The sequence below is a fragment of the Megascapheus bottae genome, chromosome 23 (genome assembly GCF_031878675.1).
Source record: "Megascapheus bottae isolate mThoBot1 chromosome 23, mThoBot2.hap1, whole genome shotgun sequence".
Lineage (NCBI taxonomy): Eukaryota > Metazoa > Chordata > Mammalia > Rodentia > Geomyidae > Megascapheus > Megascapheus bottae.
The window spans coordinates 27,098,872-27,119,667 of NC_143531.1; the positions used below are offsets into that span (position 1 = coordinate 27,098,872).

Sequence of the window (20,796 nt, forward strand, 5' to 3'; positions counted from 1 at the left end):
GGTAACAGGTAAAATGGGTATTAGGGAGTGTGTCTGGTATTAATCAGCAAGATCTCAGTAATAATGTGACATGTGCATTAATGACTGAAGTAAGAAAGGCATCCCGAGGGCACCTGGAGGAAGAGGGTTGTGGGCATAGGACAGGCAGGTGCAAAGGCCTTGAATTGGGAGGCACAGGAAGAAAACGAGTGTAACTGGAAAAGAGAGCAAGGTGGAGAGAAGACAGTAAGGTGTTAAGGTGTGCACCTGTTTTCTCAGATACAGCCGGAAGCATAAATAAAAGGATTAATGTCCAAGCTGGGTAGATAAAAAGCAAGATCTTATCTTAAAAATAACTAAAGCAGCACCTGGGACTGGTGAAAAGGTGAAGACGACTTTCCTCAATTTAAACAAGTTTCTGTTGTGCTTGGCATTGTATAAGAAGTCGAACAAACTAATTGTGACTATTTTTGTGATAGATTTGGATAATATTACCTCCTTGGTCTCCCTCAGCAGCATATTCTGGGCAGGAGAAGACATATAATGCATGCTCTAGTGGCCTTTCATTACATACATCTGATTGCAGCTTCCTGCCACAAATTGGAGAGACTGGAATTAGATATAATCACTGTAAAGATCAAATTAATTATAAAGATGATGGCATCGTGACAGTTCCCCCTATTCAAGGAGAAGCTCAAATTTCAGGGTGGTAGAGGCAAATCTAGCTAAGCAAAGAGTGGATCACTCCAGCTAAGATTAAAACTACCCCAATCCAAAAAACTATCTGAAAATAATTTTAGATGTTCTGCAAAATAATTTGTTGCACTCCCTTATAACACTGGCAATAAAAGGAGGCACCCACTGAAGGGCTGTGTGCCAAGCAGCGAGAAATAATGTGTTGGTTAGTGACCCATGTATCAGGGGAGCCAGGATTCCAGCCCTACTCAAAGGTCTTAGAAATTCGACTAGAATCATGCAAATTATAGGCTTCGTGGGAGGCCTGCTACTGCCACCATGTGGCGTCCGCTGGGACTCCTCCCAGGACTGAAGTTTCTGCCAGCAGGCTGTTGGTCTCTCACTAAAAGAGTCCCCTTCGCTTGCCACATAAGACGGCGCTGGACACACAACGGACGTAAAACTCACTTTTTGATTTTACTCCGAATAACACTGGGGAACGGAGAGTCAAAGACAGTGAGTGGCGGCCTATGCGGTCAGGAGGCTGAGTGGCCGAGGAATCCCGGGGCGGGGGTGGGTGGGGAGGCACAGCGCGCCTGCAGCGAGGATGCCAAGCTCCTCTCTGGAGACCCTGTCCAAGTGGCGTACGAACATCAGCCTACTCTGTGCCTTCAACCGCGGAGGAGGGGAACCCAAGTCTTCCTAACAGTGCAATGGAATACCAGCCAGGGACCGGGAGGTAGGCCGTGGTCCAGAGCCGGGCAGTGAGCGGGCGCGTGCCCAGGCCTGAGGTTGAAAGCCGAGGAGAAGGGGATCACTGCATCTTGAGAAAGCCCCGGGGGGGGGGCGAAGGGGGGTAGGGAAGGGGCGGCCCCCACCCCCCCACCCCGCCCGGGCGCGCGCCCCCTCCAGCCCCGCGCCCCGCCGCCTCCCCACCGCCACGCTGGCCTCCCCCCGCCGCGGGAAGGGCGACATGAGGACCAAGCAGGTGAACCTGCTCATCGCGCTGGCCGCCTTCATGCTCTTCGGCTTCTCCTGCTTCTGCATCTCCAGGATGACGCAGACCAGTGAGTAGGCGGGGTTGGGCCGGGGGTCCAGCCGGGGTCCAGCCAGCCGGGGTCCACCTGGGATCCAGCCGGGGTCCAGCCAGCCGGGGTCCACCCGGGATCCAGCCGGGGTCCAGCCAGCCGGGGTCCACCCGGGATCCAGCCGGGGCCCAGCCAGCCGGGGTCCACCCGGGATCCAGCCGGGGCCCAGCCAGCCGGGGCCCAGCCAGCCGGGGTCCACCTGGGATCCAGCCGGGGCCCAGCCAGCCGGGGCCCAGCCAGCCGGGATCCAGCCGGGGATCCAGTTGGGGTCCAGCCGGGGTCCAGATCCAGCGGGGATCCAGCCGGGGCCCAGCCGGGGCTGCGGGCCGAATGGCCGGTGGGCCTGCGGCCGCGGGCCAGCCTCGAGTGGGCCCTCTGGGGGCTCCGGCACCCCGGGGCACCGCCGGCGGTTAGGGAGGCCGGTGCCCCTGCGCGTGCCAACCGACGACGCGCGGCCTGGTCTGGGGCCATCCTGAGCCCACCTTCCTCCCGCCTGTCGGTCCTTCCTCCCCAGCCTTCCCAGAAAGGTGACTTCCAGAGCCGGCCAGCAGGCGCCCCCCCCCCTCCCGGCCCCCTTCTCCCGGCCCCTGTCAAACGCTCCAAAGTGAAGTGGAAAATCACCCCAACCTGAGCTCAGAGAAAGCTGGTGCAACTGTGATAACACGGGAAAGCAAACTCCAAAATCTAGCACACACATTGAATGCAGAAGACATGTCATTAGCAAATAAGGAAATGCTACCATTTCCTGTCTTTGTCTTGTACCTCCAAAATCTAAATTCCAAGAAACTAGGAGTACATGCTCTAGCTACTGAGCCTCACTGTCGTTCTCACCTCCCACATAAGGAAACAGGGCTTCTGGTGTGGATGTAGTTTTAGGAATTCACACAATCTTTTCTGAAGCACCTGAATATTATACATCTTAATAATTCAAATTGCCAGTCAGGGGAGTAAGGCCAGCTTTTGTTCTCATTTACCTGGATATCCGGGTTGATAACTATTTTAAATACCATCCCTATCAACAAATATACCCACTCCCAAGTGAACTCTTGAATATGTTTATCAGGAGAATGTGTCCTCTTCCTCCTCCACCTTTCTCCATACTGGAATTTTGAACTCAGGGCCTCCATTTACTGTTGTTAAGTCACATCTCTAGCCCTGAAGTGCTAGTTAGTTTTGCCATTGAGCCTTGCATGGGTGGGACTTTAATCCACTTCTTTCAATCATCTTTACCCCTCTGTACTTGTGGCAGTTTGGAGCTAATTTCATTTTAACCATTATAATGAGCTGTTTGTTTAAATTCAGGCTCTTTCCCACAACCCTTACAGCCTGATGCTTGGTGAGTTACTCCAGCACCTGGCTTTATCCACTCTTCTTCCTGTGACATGACTCAGGGAAGGGCAAAGGGACTGGCACCATCTGCCTGTTCTTCTCAGCTGCACCTCCAGTCCTTCTCAGATCATCGTCTCTTGGAGTGCATTGAATGTTAGGCACAAGGCCCTGAGTTCAGACCAGTACTGCACCAGGATGCTCGGCTGACGCAAGGTGTCCAGTGATGATTTATCTCAAACCTTAGCTGGATGGTTTGAAATCAAGTTATCCTCAATCATGCATGCAATATAACTTATATATTTAGCTGATCACACAACAGTGCGTAAGAAGCAGAGCTGACAAATGAGAGGGTGTGGGGAAGAAAGCTGTCCTATTGTGCAATGTATATCCAATGAAACCGGGAACGTCGAGGGCCAGGAAGGATCAACGTGCAGTGTACTGCCAAGCAGGCATTTAGACTGATTACCTTGTACAACTACTTAAAGATAGATAGTTTTTTTTTAAAAAAGATCTAAGATTAGAAATGATGCCTTTTAACCTTTCTGTGAGTCTGTTTCTGTAAATATTGCCTCCTCTAGAGGCAGCTCTTTCTCAGCATACTCTACCTAAATTGATCTTCAGGGACCAACCTGCACGGTGGAAATGTAGTCGGGTTGCGTCACCCATGACCTATCACTGCAAACACCTGCATGGTGCTGCAAAGAGAACATTGCCCGGGAAACCTGGTCACAGAGGGCTTTCCTACAGAGGCCACACTGCACCCACAGTTAGCAGCCTGAGTTTCCACTATGTGAACAGGCCAGGGTGCTCCGGCTCTGTCCAGTCCTTTTGGGTAAACACGCTTCTGCTTAGGAACTGAAATGGGCTCTAGCGCTTGGCGAGTCCCAACACGTCACTTATCCAGCACCTGCTTGTGGAAGAGCCAGAGACGGCCCGGTGCCAGTGCAAGCATGGAGGATTCCATAGCTACCAAGTACAGGTCTTGCTTTCCTCCAGTTTACATCGTAGAGAACTCTGAGACAGACATTCGTGTAAGGGAAATCCTTGAGGGTTCAGAAGCAAGGAGCTAAACTTTATTCTTTTTTGCCACAGAAGTAGTCAATAATCAGTAATAATAAAAAAAGAAAAAGAAGATAAAGATGAGCCACTAACAATGATTGGCAGATTGTGCTTGTGTGGGGTCTTCAACTCAGGGCCTTCCATTCATTTGGCTTTTTCACTCAAGGCTTCTGCCATAGACTTTTTCACCTCATGAATTGGAAGGAAGAGGCCCATAAACTTTCCTGCCTGGGTTGGCTTCAAACCACAATCAGACTTCAGCCTTCTGAATAGCCGGACTGGTGAGAGTCACCTGCACCCACTCGGGATTTTGTGAGGACAGCTTCTTTTCAACCCATTTTGCTAAGGTTTGAGATAAACCATCGCCGGAAGCTTGAGCATCCTGATCCAGTACAGTTCACAACTCAGGGCCTTGTGCCCACATCCAGTGCACATCCAGATAGGATATCTGAGGAGGGGTGGAAATTTTAGAAAACATCCAAGTGCCGATTTACTAAGGCAAAAAGAAAAAGATAACCACACTTCCCATGTGTTACTATTTTTAATATTTAGTTCTTTCTAATCTATCTGTATACCATGTATGTATTTATATGTACATATACCATACACCACATAGTTTCATATGTGCAATCCTCATATATAGTACTATAAATACTAATGCTGAAGCATGTTATATTTTTATTACAGAAAAGCATGTGATACAAACGTGAATAAGTATGCATATATATATATTTTTTTTCTTCCCTACAGACAGTCAACTCATTAATTGTAGGAACCATGTTTTGGAGTTTAAGGAAAGTCTAATGCGTTTAAAAAACTCAAGTGAACATAATCGCAAAGATCTGATGAAAGCCCTGAGCCAGCTGAAGCGTGGAGTCACGCAGGGAGAAGGCTCCTCTCGAACCACAGGTGTGCTGGCTTCATGTGTGTGTGGTCATTCAGTCATTCGTTTCCTTTATGCTTTGTTTCTGACCACAGAGATTTAATGACTTCTCCTTTTAAGGCATTCCCCTTCAGTGAAGGTAAGCTGACCAGTGCCTCTTCTATTACGAAACATGCAGAAACGAGGTAACAGGAGCAGACACCACCCCTTCACTTGTGCATTTGTGCCTTCACAGGGTCCCCTGTGTTTTTCTGAGCTGCATCCCCTCCCCACAAGCCGTCTGCCAAACACCCAGAGACCAAGCTTCACCCAACCCTTCTTCTCCTGCCACCACACCTCTAAGCTAATCTAATCCCCTTAGCCATCTTGTAGCTTTCCCAGTGTACCCCTATCCAGCATTCTCATCTCTACGCTGCAGGCCACCTTCAGCTCTCATCAGAATGACTCCTTACACACCCCGGTCTTTTCCTCTGGGCTCTGCAGTTTTGCTTTCACTTAATTCACTTCAGCCCATCTTGAATATAAGCTTTCAATGGCTCCACATTTCAGGATTAAAAAAAATGCCTACTTTATTATCAAATCTTTCCCCCAACTTTGAACTCGTAGGAGCCATTGACCAGTTAGTCCCCTCTCCTTGTAAACTTGCTCCCTCCCCCACCAGGGTTCCGAACAAATGCAGTCATGAATGCAGTGCACACTCCTTGGAGACCGGTGCCTTGTTTACCGCTGAGTAGCTTCCCATCATGTGGCGGTACCAGGCATACAAGTTTATTGTTTCAGCCATTGAGGGACAGCTGGGTTGTTTGGAGTTTTTGTCAATGACAAGTTAATTTTTCTGTGGCATTCATGTGTATGTTTTTAGTATGAATAGTTTCAAACTATTTCAAAATATTTTTGGCTCATTTTCTTTCTGGCATTCTTCAGAGCACATATTTTAATGTTGGATGGAGTCTATCAACTTTCCTTTTATATGTTTTAATGTCTTGTTGTATATGTGACTATAGCTCAGGATTATGAAGACTTTGTTTTCAAGCTTTCATAGTCCTGCATCTTACAGTAGGGCTATGATTTTTTAGGCCCTGATTATTTTTGTTCCTTTATTTAAAAAAAAAAAGATTCCCCCAGATAGGCAAAAATGTACTTTTGCCTTCTCTGGTCTGAGCCAGTAGTGCATGGAGTGATTTCCAGGTAACACTACACGGTTCTGTATTATGTACTGAAAGTTTAAAGTGGGTGGTGTGAGCCCTGTGAGTTGATTTTTTGAAGGTAAGGAATGGCACAGATAGAGTTTACACAGAAGGTGCTGTACAGCAGCACTGTGAAGATAGAAGACGTCCTAATTGGTACTGCTCAGAGCAGCAGATGAAACAGCAGTGGCCTATCCTGCCGGACTTCCTCCCTCAGCCATGGCCTGTCCTCTGGGCTTCTGGCATGGACCACAGTGCTAAGCATAAATTGAACATGGCTTTCATTGCTGCGACATACATTAGTAGTTGCTAATCAGTCATCTTTGAGCTATATTTTGTAGGTCTAGAATCATGACAGTTCACATTTCCCATTACAGGTGTGGAAACCCCTTCAGACAGCCAATGTGTGCTAATAGGAGAGTACATTTCCCTTGAATAGCATCCTAATCTGTATCTAATTTGTTAAACTTCACTTTAAAAATTGTATCAGAGAGAAACTATCCCAGTCTTTCAGCTGAGGAGGAAGGAGACACATTGGGTGAGAATGTCACCACCATAGCTGATAGATTTGAAGACATGAAGTTCTTTCTCCCTCATCTCCGGAAATTTGGAAGACTGTACCCTAATGTCATCATTGGCAAAGGGAAAAAAGGAGGTAAGAATATTTCAAGTTTGGAAATCAAGTACAAGTATGTCTTTGGGGATATACTTTTATGTTGGAAAGTATCAGCTATTATTATCATACTCAGATAAGTGGACCACCAGCCTGTCTCCCATTGAATTACCAGAAATCAGAATATTGTCTGTAAGATAATAGCGTCCTCCTTTTTTAGTGAAGAACTCAAATTCAGTTTTATTCCAGTTGCTCTGAAAATAAGTCAAATATATACAAAGCATCTTCAAAGTGTGTGACAAATCCCTTCTCCTTGGGCTTGGAAAGAATTGTTCATCTTTTTTTTTTTTTTTTGTTAGTCCTGTGGCTTGAACTTAGGGCCTGAGCACTCCCCAAGATTGAGCCCTATATGTTCTTTTATTTCAAATAATCCCAGTACAGTGGGGCACAGTTCCATGTCTGTATCACCTGAGAAAGGTAAGCCTTAGAGAGACCAAGTCAAGGGACCTTTTGATCTCACACTTGAGGAGCCTCTGAGACACAACAGAAAAAGCACGTGGAAATGGTACGATTCTAGACAGCAAGAATAACAGTAGCCTTGAATAAGCTGATAGCTGCAGAGGCCCCAGAAGTGGAGGGAGAGAAAGGCAGGTGGGAGGTGATGGTGTTGGGGAGTTATCAGAGCTGTGATCTCTGGGTTCTCTGGGTATGTGCACCCATATCTTTCCCCTGAGGCCCTGTTGGTGACTTTTCTCAATCAGCAAAGACAACTGAAAGTCCAAGATCAATCCTGTGTAAGAATGTGGGTCTCCATCTGAAAAATAACTAACGGACATAGCTAAAGTGCTAGAACACCTGCTTTGCACAACACAAGGCCCTTCTTTCAAGCCCCAGGCCTGCCCCTGAGCAGGGGATCCGGGTTAGCGGGTGGCATCACCCATGCCTGCACCCCTCTCTCCCGCGCCACAGCTTCCTTTGCCCTGGGCATCCCCACGGTCAGCCGCGGAAACCATAGCTACCTGACCAGCACGCTGAACTACGTGATCTCCAGGATGACCAGCGAGGAGGCGGCCGAGGCTGTGGTCATTGTCGCCGTCCCAGAGGTAGGTATCCAGACTCCGCTCCCCCTCCTCTTCCCCCTCCTGTCTCCCCCACCCTATCCCCGGTCCTGAAGATGTTTTCTGAAAGGATGCTTCTTTGAAGTAGTTCATTCTCAGGTAACACTTTTTGGAGCAGAACACTTTCCCACAGGTAAGATTTTTGTTTAGTAGTTTTAAATATAATTGATACAAAGCAATATTTCATGCCATAGTAAGGTAACAGGTGTTCTACATTTAATGTCTGTATTTTAAATGCACATTTTAAATGCTCTCAAAGAAAGTGAAAATGATAAAAAGGTTAAGATGTAATGTCCCATACCTAAATATGTTGCAAAAATGTTTTAACAAAACTAGGAGACTTGCTCAGTTTCAACTTTTTTTCTCCTTTTTAGAATAATGAAGATTATTTAAATTCTGTTGTGAAAATGATTAAGAAAAAGTAAGTACCAAATGGTAAATTAAAAACCAGCCATCTGGGCCCGGAGTTTGGCCTAGTAGTAGAGTGCTTGCCTAGCATGCATGAAGACCTGGGTTCGATTCTTCAGTACCACATACAGAGAAAAAAGCTGGAAGTGGTGCTGTGACTCAAATGGTAGAGCTCTAGCCTTGAGAAAAGTCCAGGACAGTGCTCAGGCCCTGAGTTCAAGCCAGGACTGGCAAAAAAAACACCCCTCAAAACTAGCCATTCTTTCATTTCTCTCCTGCTTTCTAAAAACTAATTATGCTACAATTCATGACTGATCTCTTAATGAATATAGAGATGGAGAAGGAACATGTGTATCTTTCCAATCTCAATCCATCCCTTAGCAAACTTAAAAACCTGTCCATAAACTCTGGCAGGCATTATCACACAAGGCTAGAATCTTTCTTTTCATCAGTTATGGGAAGAAAAAATTGTCAATTAACATTTGTATCTTGAGGACCATGTTGGATGACTGCATGCCTGTAATTGATGATATTTTCATTTGCCTCTTCTGTTTTCAATTGCTGTACAATTCATATGGCTTAGATTTCCATTATTTCACATGCAATTGGGGCATATTTTGAACATTTCTTACCCTGAAAGGTGCATAATCACTTGAGTTTTTAAAAAACAAACTTTTTAATCCTTTTCATTGGCAGGTATTAATTTATACAAATTCAGAGGTTTTATCATGACATTTCCCCAATGCATACTAACATTCTTTGATCATATTCACCCTCAATTGCTATTTCTTTTCCTGCCTGTCTCTCCTCCTTCCTCTCCCTTTCCTCCTCCCTGTTGTCTCCCTTGTCCTTCCATGACCTTATTGTCTTTGTTGCCCCTTCGCCCAGCTTCCACAAATGAGAAGAAATGTGATATTTGTCTCTGTGGGACTTACTAAAAATGGTTATCTCTTGTTCCACCCATTTTCCAGAAAATAACAGAATTCTAATTCTTCTTAATGGGTGAAAACCCCATTTGTGTGTGTGTGTGTGTGTGTGTGTGTGTGTGTGTGTGTGTGTGTGTGTGTGTAGGCACATGTGATATTTTCTTTATATAGTCATCTCTTTAGGGGCAGCTAGACTGATTCTGTAATCTGGCTGTTGTGAATGGTACTATAAGAAATACAGATCTACAGGGGTCTCATCCTCTGCTGACCCCCCATCTTTGGAGTATGTATCAGAAGTTGTAAAGTCAATCAGAACAATACAATAAGAAGAGCGATTAGAGGAAGAGAAAGGAAGAAGACTAAGAAATGAAATGGAGGAAGGAAGGAAAGATAGGAAGCAATACTAGCAATCAAGGAGGGAAGTGTCATAATTCTTTTATACCTTTGAACATTGATCAGAATATCATTTTCTGTGAACTACAAATGTGTAGAAAAATACCGTGAAGCTCATTTATCACACTGCACATAGGGTTTCAAATTTTGTACATTGTTAAAGCCATTCATATGAATGTTTGTCCTGATTTAAAAAATTTTGTGCAGCAAAAAAATTAAACATTTTCTTGAGGATTTTGGATCATCATAATGCCTACATTTACACACTATTTAAAATCACAACATCTGTCTTTAAAGACCGATCAGGTGTAACATTCTACCTGGCCTCTCATTCTTGCCCTCGATGGTATGATATTTCTGTTATTTCTGGGGATATGACTGTGTTAGATTGCTTGCCTTGCACATACAAGGCCCCTGGGTTCAGTTTCCAGCCTTGAAAAAACAATTACAATACAACTTTTGTGAGAACTGTTATGTATATTTTAGTGGTCCCCATATTGATATACTGATATTAACTTAAAAAAAATAAACTCGCTCAAGATACATGATCCTTCCATGGGCTAACCCCAGCCTGTCATGTTTCAGAAGTCACATTCTTGTTTTTCTTAAGAGGAAATTAATTTTAGAGTGTGTAGTTTAATTTTTGATGTGCCTGTCTTTATAAAAATCAACCCTTTGGTATCATGTATCAGCGTGTGAACTAATTCAAAGCAAACGTTAGGTACTTGGCATTTTACTGCATTGAATGTTGACTCATCTGCCTCCATTGGCCCGTGTTTTCAGATTCAGTTGGCACGTGCAGATGGGGAACATAGAGCTCATTACAATACCCACCTTCTTTTATCCAAACCTGATGGTGACTGGGGACACCCAGCTGAAAAGGTAGGCCAGGCAGGGGACTTAGCAAAAGAGCAGCTGGCCTGCTGTACAGGATACTTCCTCAGGCACCACAGGGCTAGGGCGTGCAGACATGGCTCAGTGGGTAGAACGCCAATCAGTGAGCCATAGCTAGAGAAAGGGAGAGTGGACAAGAGAGGAGAGGAGCAAGGAGGGGAGGACAGGGAGGAGGGGAGGCGGGGGAGGGAGGGATCGAGGATGAGAATGCAGAGCCAGGTGGGCTGGCTGCAGAACCGCCACTGTGTGTGACCCATGGCCAGTGACAGCATGAGATCAGTCCCAGTAGGGTATTTACGCCATGAAAATGGGCAAAGCCACCTTCCCTCCCCAGTTAAGGGACAAACACTTGCTGGCCCGCTGCAGGTTATCTTTGCTCTGGTATGTAGACAGTGACAATTCAGTCTTAGTTTAGCAACAGGAGACAAATATGAACACACTCAACTTTATTGGTAGATTGATTTGTGCCAGTTCTGGAGCTTGAACTCAGGGCCTGCATGCTGTCCCTTAGCTTATTGGCTCAAGGTTGACACTCTACTACATGAGCCACAGCTCTACTTCTGGCTTTTGGGAGATTCATTGGAAATAAGGATCTTATGGATGTTCCTGCTTGGGCAGGCTTCAAACTGTAGTCCTCAGATCTCGTCCTCCCAAGTAGCTAGGATTACAGGTGGGAGCCACCAGAGCTAAACCTCAACTTGAATGTACATAGAGGTACATAGAGGTAACTATAAAAAGTTTCTCTTTAAAGTGACCAATTTTATTGTTTGTCTTTAGGTCCTACATGAAACAAGCCTTGGAGTTTTGTGTTTTGATGCTGTATGCCCAGCCCAAAGCCATGTATTACCTGCAGGTGAAAATTTGCCATATGTGTTATTTTCAGTGAAATCTAGTATTCCTTTCTCCCACTCCTGTAACCCCTTCCTTCCTCCTTGTAGTTGGTCCCCTGCCTTACTTTGTACCTCATTAATAGCAAATGCTCATTGTATGATAGTACCAAAGGGAAGCTTAAAATTGACTGTACCATCATCTTTCATGGGGTTCACTGTAAAGAGAAAAATTACAGCGGCCTTATGCACACCGAAAAGAAAGTCCAAGGCGTGGAAAGGTAGAAATATCACTGCATACGCTTTTCTACCCACCATTTACTAGACCAAGTCTGGTCTGTGACAGGGCGTCACTGTAGGGCCTCGGCTGAACTCGTGATCCTCCTGTGTGAGCCTCGTCGTGCTGGGATTACCAGCCTGCACCAGCGTATTTGTCTGTGCCTGGCACGGACCCCATATTGTGTGACACATTGACTTTTTTTTTGGTCATAGGGTTTGAACTCTGGGCTTGGGCACTGTCCCTGAGCTCTTCAGCTCGAGGCTGTTTCACATATTATGAGTAACGCAGTTCCACGGTGCCTTACTATATCTGTAAAGATAAATCAGCCAGGCATAATTTTTACATCTAAGTACTGGTGCTGTGGTGGGTGATATCAGGTAGTTATCTGATTTATCTGACTGCAGAGGCAGGGTGTATCTCTGAAAAGAGATTTTGGAAAAGCACTGGTAAGAGTTACAGAAAGGCAGAAGAAGCCTTTGTTCTTATTGGGCTAAAGATCCCTTTCTGCTCCTGGATGGAGGCAAGGTAAGGGACACATGAGATCCAGCCCTGTTCTCTCTCTGTTTGTCCTTGGCCATCTCCCTGAGCACTTCCATCCCCTCCCCCCCCCACAGGCGCATGCACACACACTCATTTAGGAGTCTCCTTCCTCTACTGATGACACAAAACACACATTACACTAAAAACAAGAGGTGCTTGTTTCCTCCTCGGGCCCCCCCCCCCGGCAGTCAGGTGCGGGCCTCACATCGCAGTGGGGGCCCCCATGTGTGATGGACCCTCAACTCCCAGCCATGAACCCCTTGGTCAGCAACAATGGCTGCCGTGTGCCCCAGCATCTCAGGCAGGAAATGAAGTTCGGTTCTGCCACGTAGTGGACTTTGAGGCTCTGCCCCAGATTCCTTTTTTATGGAACACTGACCTCCTAACCCCAGAGTGAGTGCACTCACCAGTGGAGTCCAGGAATGTGGCCGGCCAGCCCCCACCCGTGGACGTCCATCCGTGAGACCCGGTTGTGACACCAGCCCCCTGGGGGAGGGAGGAAGGTGTGGTGTGGATCTGGGACTTCCAGACTCCAGAGCCACAGGAAATGAAGGGTCACTGTTAGAAGCTGGTCTGTAGGGTTTTGTTACAATAACTCAGATGGACTGGAACTGGGCTAGTGTGGAGATGGAAACTCAGCCAGACAGAGGACTGGACTTGGAGGGGAGGATTTAGCAAACACATACTCTGCTCTAGTTAGTCTCAGCGCCAGAAAATGAAATTTGTCTGAACTGCAAAAGTCCTCAGGGAATTACACTAAAAATAATTTCCTCATTATAATCTTCTTTCTATGTGTCCTATTTTAAGTATTTTCTACTTTCAAGCTAACAATTGACTCAACAAGTGTCAAAGGACTAATTCCTTTTTTTGTGGTTTCTTTGGATTTTTTTTTCCAGCTAGAAGATGATATCATAGCAAAAAGGATGTTCTTTAAAGAAATGGCAAATTATGTGCATAATACTGCTCCAAATAATTGGTTTTTGATTGAGTTTACAGATGTTGGATTTATAGGTAAGCAGTAGACCTACCTGTGTTGCTAGGATCAAGCTTTTTAGCACATAACCACAGTTTATAATAACAGTTGCTTATTAGTTGCCAAAAAGAGAGAAGAAAAAGAAGGAGGAGGAGGAGGAGGAGAAAGGAATGAAATCTTATATTTCCATGACTGAATGCCATGATTGATCTGACTGACCGAGCAGGGACAGCTGAACTCCACCGAGTCTGAGCAGGAGAAGGGTGGCATGCTCCTGCATGGCTCTCACATGAGAGGTGGCATGTGAAGTTAGAAATGGCTTCCTGGATGCTGTGGTTAACTTCAGCTTGCTTACACCCTTTCTTTTCCATAATACTTAAGCAGATGATGAGGCTTTACTTGATCATATTCCAATATCAATAATTCTGTAAAATTTATTTCTGAAAAATTGGATATAATTATAAGTCATTTCTGGTCATCTTCATGCTGCTGATGGAAGGGAGAACTGTTTATAAGCCACTTGCATCTCATTTGCTTTTCTCCACAGGAAAACTATTTCGATCTGAGGACCTGCCTAGCTTTGTGCATTTTTTCTTAATGTTTTACCAAGTTAAACCCATAGATTTGCTCCTGGAAGATATTTTTGTGGTAAAACTATGTGAAACAAAAGAATCTTATGTGAGTATTTCATTATTTAATACATATGAAATATTTAGAGAACATTCTATCTTCCTACCTTCCTTACCTGCATTTTCTTAGCAAACAATCTGATGAGAACATCAAATTTCTTTAACTAAGATTTCCCTATATTGCATGATGTGATGAGAGGACAAATATGTGGAGAATTGATAACCAGAATAAAAAATAAGGAGTAACAAAAAATAATAGAATTCTAAGCCTACCATACTTAACATTAAATATAAATGGTCAAAAATATACTCAATTAATATGTGAATGAGTTTACTAAAATATAAGTATTGCTATTTATGCTTGGTTTAAATATAAGGTATAGATGAAAATAAATAAATGGGAAAAGTACAGACCATAAAAACAATAGTCAAGGAAATTTGTGGGCATTCATATAATAAAAATGGCCTTTAGATATACAAAACAATATAGGGATTTCAATATTTACTTAGGCTTTAAAGGCTAACCAGGGCACCCTAGAACCAATTCTAGTACATAAATACCACGAAAATGGAATTGACCATCAAAAATCACAAAGTGTCCACACCTATTGAAGTTGAAATAGGAAACCTGAATAACCTATGTGGTGCAAAGTCTAGAGAAAGACACTCTGCTAACAATGTCACCTCAGATGTACTTTTGTTTTAGTTTGATCTTATGTTGCTGGTGACTGAACCCAGTGCCTTGCACAGCCTGGACAGTGTGCTACGACTGAGCTACATGTCAGCCACAGATGTTTGCTTTTAATAAGATGGTGCTTCTGGACCGGGAGTTTGGCCTAGTGGTTAAAGTGCTTGCCTAGCATGCATGAAGACCTGGGTTCGATTCCTCGGTACCACATACATAGAAAAAAAGCTGGAAGTGGTGCTGAGGCTCAAGTGGTAGAGCTCTAGCCTTGAGAAAGTCCAAGGACAGTGCTCAGGCCCTGAGCTCAAGCCCAGGACTGGCAAAAAAAAAAAAAAAAAAAAAAAGAATGGTGCTTCGCCAGGCGCCAGCAGCTCATTCCTGTAATCTTAGCTACTCAGGAGGCTGAGCTCTGAGGATCTCGGTTCAAAGCCAGCCCAAGCAGCAAAGTCCATGAGACTATTATCTCCAGTTAACCTCTAGAAAATCAGAAGAGGCGCTGTGGCTCAAGGGGTAGAGCACTAGCCTTGAGTTGAAGAACTCAGGGTCAAAGCCCAGGCCCAGAGTTCAAGCCCCGTGACCAAAAAAAAAAGATTGGTGCTACAGGTCATTTAAAAATTTTATATTTTATCGATATCACAGTTCTTCCCTATTAATTATAGCTTCTTTCTTTAATCTTATGTTTATTGTTGATAATTATATGCTTATTGTTGAAGAAATTTCTGACATAATACAGGAAGAAAAGGGTAGAAATAATGTCACCTGGTAGAGAAAACATGTAGGCTTTTTTCCTGTTTATTTGTAAGTTGTTAGAAGAAAGAAAAATTAGCTGGTAGAAAAGTAGCTTGTTTTTCTAAGGCAGGAATCATGAAAATACAGGTTTAGAACAACGCCTTCTCTTACCCTTTCTCTTACTTCTCTTACTATTTCTCTGCTAGGAAGAAAAAGTTAATAAATTTTGGTTCAATTGAAAAAAAATAGATGAATGTAGTTCCCTAGCAAAAAGCCTATATAGTAAAAGAAATCTCCTAAGCTTTTTACAGAAGATTGTTGTTTGTCCTCTTTACCAGGAAGACTGTAAGCAACGACAGCATGAAATTCGCATTCAGTACAAGCCCTCTCTCTTCCAGCATGTGGGGATACATTCTTCATTCCCGGGAAGAAATCAGTTTCTCAAAGTAAGACATGAAAACAGAACTTCAGTGCCCCATCATGTCTCCGAAACATGTAAGCTCTTGGTTAGAAACGGAGTGAGGATGTGATGCTTTAGAATTCCTGACCACTCATCCATAGCAGAACTCTGTTGGCAGAGGATTTGCACAATTTGTGTCATTTCACACAATCAAAACAACTCTGTTGGCAGAGGATTTGCACAATTTGTGTCATCTCACACAATCAAAACAATCTGCCTTATAGGAATTCTTGTGCCTTACCATTTTCAATTGTGCAATTTAAACAGCAAGATTCCACAAGCATTTAGTGAATCGTAGTACTCAACTTACACTTCATCCCATCTACAGTAGAATCAGCAATAACTTAGTAATGAGTCAAGTGTGAATATACTGACATTATTTTTCAAAATTTTCTGACAGGATAACTTTTATTAGGAGTTTTGTGACTCGGCTTCTTTAAGAACTGGCATACTGGTTCTGTGAGAAAAAATGTCACGGCAAGAATTAAGACTCTTCACATTTTAAAGAATGGACAAGAGACTGCTGCATTGTTTTTAAAAAGTAAATCTTAATAATAAACTGGTAAGTATTAAAATCAGTATATCTGCACAATGATCAGATCTTCACTTCTTATAGTGCTTTAAATCATTGTGTTTTATATATGTTCAAGTTTTATTGGTATGTTTTCCTTAATATTTATTTCTAAGAAAAAGTTATTTAATATTTATTTCTAAGTACAACAAATTTTGTTCTCTAACCGATTAAATTATTTATTACACTTACTATAAAACCATAAATTTGTAAGGTACTTTTTCTGTACTATAATTTTATTAAGAAAAAAGCTCATACCTAATCATCTGGCTTATAGATTATTTTAGTTTTTGTTTTTATCGTATCACTTTATAACAATAAAACAAATTGTCTTTAAGTGATGTACCTTTTTATTTGTGAACTTTTTTGAAATTTGCCCCATTCTTCAGTTTCAAGAAACCTTGACCCCATCATGTTCTGTATTGCAATAAACAATTTTTGTGCTTTGGTGATGAACGAAAGCTTTTTGTAGTACTACAGTGGTACTTTTAGAGACATCAGATCCCATGTTGGAGGTGGGGAGGGGCTGGTGGGTGCTCGGTCTGTTCACTCTCATCTGCGTGGCTAAACTCCACTCCACAGGACAGCGCAGTGTGCATAGGCCAGAGACTGATGCGTGTTAGAAGCAGTGCTGCCACAGTCTGTACAGATCTGGCCCGGTAAGCTTTGAGTTTCAGCAGAGCCACTCCTGTAGCTCTGTGTGTGTGTCACACCCGTGGCCAGTGGGGCATGCCTGTTTGGAGGGGGTAAAAGAGTAGAGGGCACTCCAGCCTTCCCCCAGACGCCTTCGCTGGTCAGTGCTAGGCCCCCAGTGTGCAACGTGTCTGCCTTTTCCTAAGCATCATTATTTTACACTTTTCTCTTTTAGGCAGATACACACGTGGTGAGTTGATCTTAGAATTTGGGGCTGGAAGTCAAAAGAATGTTTTCTTTTTTTCCCCCCCTTTCATCCATTGCGAGCTCATTCCATTTATCCCACAGCAAATACAGCACTATTACTGTGTGAAATAAAAGGCACATGCTGTGTCATCCTGAGAGCAAAGTTCCTTCAGTCTATTCCACTGAGTCCCTGCCACATGTTATTATTCAACAGTCATCTGTATTTTTACTGTAAGTTACCTGAACTCATATTATATAGACATGCACATACATATGTACAAGGCCACACTCCTGGCCTTAATTCAAATATTTGCATCTAAAAAATGTTTAAAGGGTCGGAAGTGTGGCCTTGTGGTAGAGTGACTGCCTAGCATGCATGAAGCCCTGGGTTCAAGTCCTAGATACCACGTATACAGAAAAGGCCAAAAGTGGTGCTGTGGTTCAGATGGTGGAACACTAGCCACTAGCCTTGAGAAAGCCCAAAGACAGTGCCCAGGCCCTGAGTTCAAGCACCAGGACTGACAAAAAAAACTTTTTAGTTATTAGAAAAGTGATTACAGAGGAGTAACAGTTACATATCATGTGAAGAGCTCATTTCTTTTTGGACAGTGTCAGCCTTTGCGCTCTTTCTCTTTCTCTCTTTGACAGTAATGGTAATCTGAATATACAGATTCCCCACGTTAATACCATGCAGTGATGTTTTCGGCATTCAATAACAGCATATTACATGTCTCCTCCGTCATAGGGCTTGAACTCTGGGCCTGGGCCCTGTCCTTGAGCTCTTCAGCTCAGGGCTAGCACTTTACTACTTGGAGCCACAGCGTCACTTCCGATTTTCCGGTGGTCAGTTGGAGATGAGTCTCACAGACTTTAGTGCCCAGGCTGGCTTTGAACCAAGATCCTCAGATCTCAGCCTCCTGAGTAGCTAGAACTGCAGATGTGAGCCACTAGTGCCTGGCTAAAATGTATTTACTCTTTACTGAGTAGTTTCCTTACAACATTTTACTTTTAACTTCTTAATTTGTGAATTAAAATTAGATTTTAATTTTGTTGAAACCTTGTAAATCCTTGTATTTTTTAAATTTAAAAACAAAGAGGAAAGGGTGGCATCCCACCCCTCACCCACCCCAGCAAGGGTATGACCCCAGGGACCCCAGTGAGCTGATACCTCTCCTAGGCCCCACCCACTAGCCTCCCTACCACCCCGTATCTTCACTCAGCTGAGCACCAAGTCTAACAGGTGAGCGTTGGGTGGGGGATGAGGCACGTGCAGATATTGGATTCCTTTGTGCTCCCGCATGGGCCTTCTGCCCTGTGGAGGCAGGATGACAGTTTTTAACAAGAAATTTGATGTTAGCAGTCAATTGTAGAGGCTTATTTATGAGCTGTTTAGACATTTATTTTGCCATTACATTTCATTCTATAATCCCAGAGGACAAATACAACTTCAGCATATTGACAGTTTATCACTTGATGCCAGTAGGGACAGAAAGCTTAAACTAGCCAACTTTCACAGAAGTAAAGGTAAGAAATAATAATAAAAAAGAAACAATTGTATGTCTCTACATGGAAGACTACTTGAGAATAAAAAGACCATGGATACACAAGCACATGAATATATTTCAAATACTTATAAAGCCAGCCCCCCCCCCCAAATAGAACACGCTGCTATCTAGTTCCACCGTTATAAAATTCAGCACTGGTGATAGAAAACAGGGGTTGCTTGGAAATGGGTGACGGGGAACTCTTGAAGGTCATCTGCTACTTGTGTGGAGATATTAAGTCATGAGACTGCATTCCAAATATATTTCAATACACTGTAAAAAAGAAATAATGGGGTCCTGTTACAGGACAAGAGAGTTGGCTTATTCAGAACTGATCGCAGTTAGGGGGCAGGATACCTGGTTGAACAAAATAAGCTATGATTCCATATTAGAGAACGGGGAGATCCACAAAGGCCTGTGTCTGCGTGACCTAGCAGAAGAAGTGAGAAAAATCACACTAGCACCATCACAGAAGTGACCGATGCTTCCTAAATGCCAAGTGGAGGGAGACGCTGAGTGAAGACGGGGGGCCGCCTGGCTCCGGCCGCAGCCAAGTCCTCGAGACCCCGCCTCCCCTGACCACCCACCCGGGCCGGGACCCCACCTCCCCTGACCACCCACCCACGGGCCGGGACCCCGCCTCCCCTGACCACCCACCCGGGCCGGGACCCCACCTCCCCTGACCACCCACGGGCCGGGACCCCGCCTCCCCTGACCACCCACCCGGGCCGGGACCCCGCCTCCCCTGACCACCCACCCACGGGCCGGGACCCCGCCTCCCCTGACCACTCACGGGCCGGGACCCCACCTCCCCTGACCACCCACCCACGGGCGGGGACCCCGCCTCCCCTGACCACCCACCCACGGGCCGGGACCCCGCCTCCCCTGACCACCCACCCACGGGCCGGGACCCCGCCTCCCCTGACCACCCACCCGGGCCGGGACCCCACCTCCCCTGACCACCCACGGGCCGGGACCCCGCCTCCCCTGACCACCCACCCGGGCCGGGACCCCGCCTCCCCTGACCACCCACCCACGGGCGGGGACCCCGCCTCCCCTGACCACCCACCCACGGGCCGGGACCCCGCCTCCCCTGACCACTCACGGGCCGGGACCCCACCTCCCCTGACCACCCACCCACGGGCCGGGACCCCGCCTCCCCTGACCACCCACGGGCCGGGACCCCGCCTCCCCTGACCACTCACGGGCCGGGACCCCACCTCCCCTGACCACCCACCCACGGGCGGGGACCCCGCCTCCCCTGACCACCCACCCACGGGCCGGGACCCCGCCTCCCCTGACCACTCACGGGCCGGGACCCCACCTCCCCTGACCACCCACGGGCCGGGACCCCGCCTCCCCTGACCACCCACCCGGGCCGGGACCCCGCCTCCCCTGACCACCCACCCACGGGCGGGGACCCCGCCTCCCCTGACCACCCACCCACGGGCGGGGACCCCACCTCCCCTGACCACCCACCCACGGGCCGGGACCCCGCCTCCCCTGACCACCCACCCGGGCCGGGACCCCGCCTCCCCTGACCACCCACCCACGGGCGGGGACCCCGCCTCCCCTGACCACCCACCCACGGGCGGGGACCCCGCCTCCCCTGACCACCCACCCACGGGCCGGGACCCCGCCTCCCCTGACCACCCGCGGGCCGGGAGTGGAGCTGGGGCTCGCGGGGCGAGGGGCAGGGCTGCGGGGACGCTCGGGGACAGTGCCCCTCCCCCGCCACAGGCACCCACACCCGGGCTGTGTGCACAGGCTCCAGGTCAGGCAGATTCCTTACCGACGCCACGAGCCGCAGGAAGGAAAGCCGGCAGCGCTGGACGAGCGCGGGCGGGAGGAGAGCCCGCCGCCCGGCGTCTGCGGCACCTTCCCGCAGAAACCCAGAGCTCCGGCCTGGGGCGCCAGGCGACGCCACAGGGCGGGCTCGGGGAGGGGGCGCCAGACCTGGGCTTTCCGGGGCTGACTCCAGGCTGACGCCCCACGGCAGAAGCCTGCGGGGCGGGCGGGGCCGGGCGGGGCCGGCTCGGCCCCAGGCGGCTGAGGAAGCGACAGCAGGTGCACTGGGCTCTGCCCCGTCCCGGCCACGCCGGCCACGCCCCTCCAGCAGACGGAGCC

At 46.5% G+C, this 20,796-nt stretch overlaps 2 protein-coding genes and 1 long non-coding RNA gene across 4 annotated transcripts in view; 1 reads left to right on the top strand and 2 right to left on the bottom strand.

Moving 5' to 3' along the window:
- Elmod2 (ELMO domain containing 2) overlaps positions 1–1,755 on the bottom strand; it is a 13,831-nt gene extending 12,076 nt beyond the window's left edge. Inside the window, exons 1-3 of the mRNA XM_090356921.1 lie at positions 1,649–1,755; positions 1,123–1,285; positions 475–569 (exon numbers count right to left, since the gene is read on the bottom strand). The gene's annotated coding sequence lies outside the window, so the exon portion shown is untranslated. The remainder of the gene's footprint in view (positions 1–474; positions 570–1,122; positions 1,286–1,648) is intronic.
- Positions 1,584–16,270, top strand: Mgat4d (MGAT4 family member D). Of its 2 annotated transcripts, none has more exons than XM_090356918.1 (11): positions 1,584–1,721; positions 4,881–5,039; positions 6,691–6,855; positions 7,783–7,916; positions 8,306–8,352; positions 10,442–10,540; positions 11,330–11,405; positions 13,096–13,210; positions 13,720–13,850; positions 15,554–15,710; positions 16,076–16,270. In XM_090356918.1, coding segments are annotated over exons 1-11 (1,179 nt in total). In that variant the 5' UTR covers positions 1,584–1,627; the 3' UTR covers positions 16,078–16,270. The 2 variants fall into 2 exon arrangements, with proteins under 2 accessions (XP_090213044.1, XP_090213045.1); XM_090356919.1 differs by having other exon boundaries at positions 15,554–15,661.
- Positions 16,271–18,842: 2,572 nt separating this feature from the next.
- LOC150047494 (uncharacterized) lies at positions 18,843–20,653 on the bottom strand. The gene is made up of 3 exons (XR_016539406.1): positions 20,462–20,653; positions 19,027–19,099; positions 18,843–18,942 (listed from the first exon to the last, which is right to left on the bottom strand). It is a non-coding gene; the product is annotated as an uncharacterized LOC150047494 (long non-coding RNA).
- Positions 20,654–20,796: the final 143 nt, after the last annotated feature.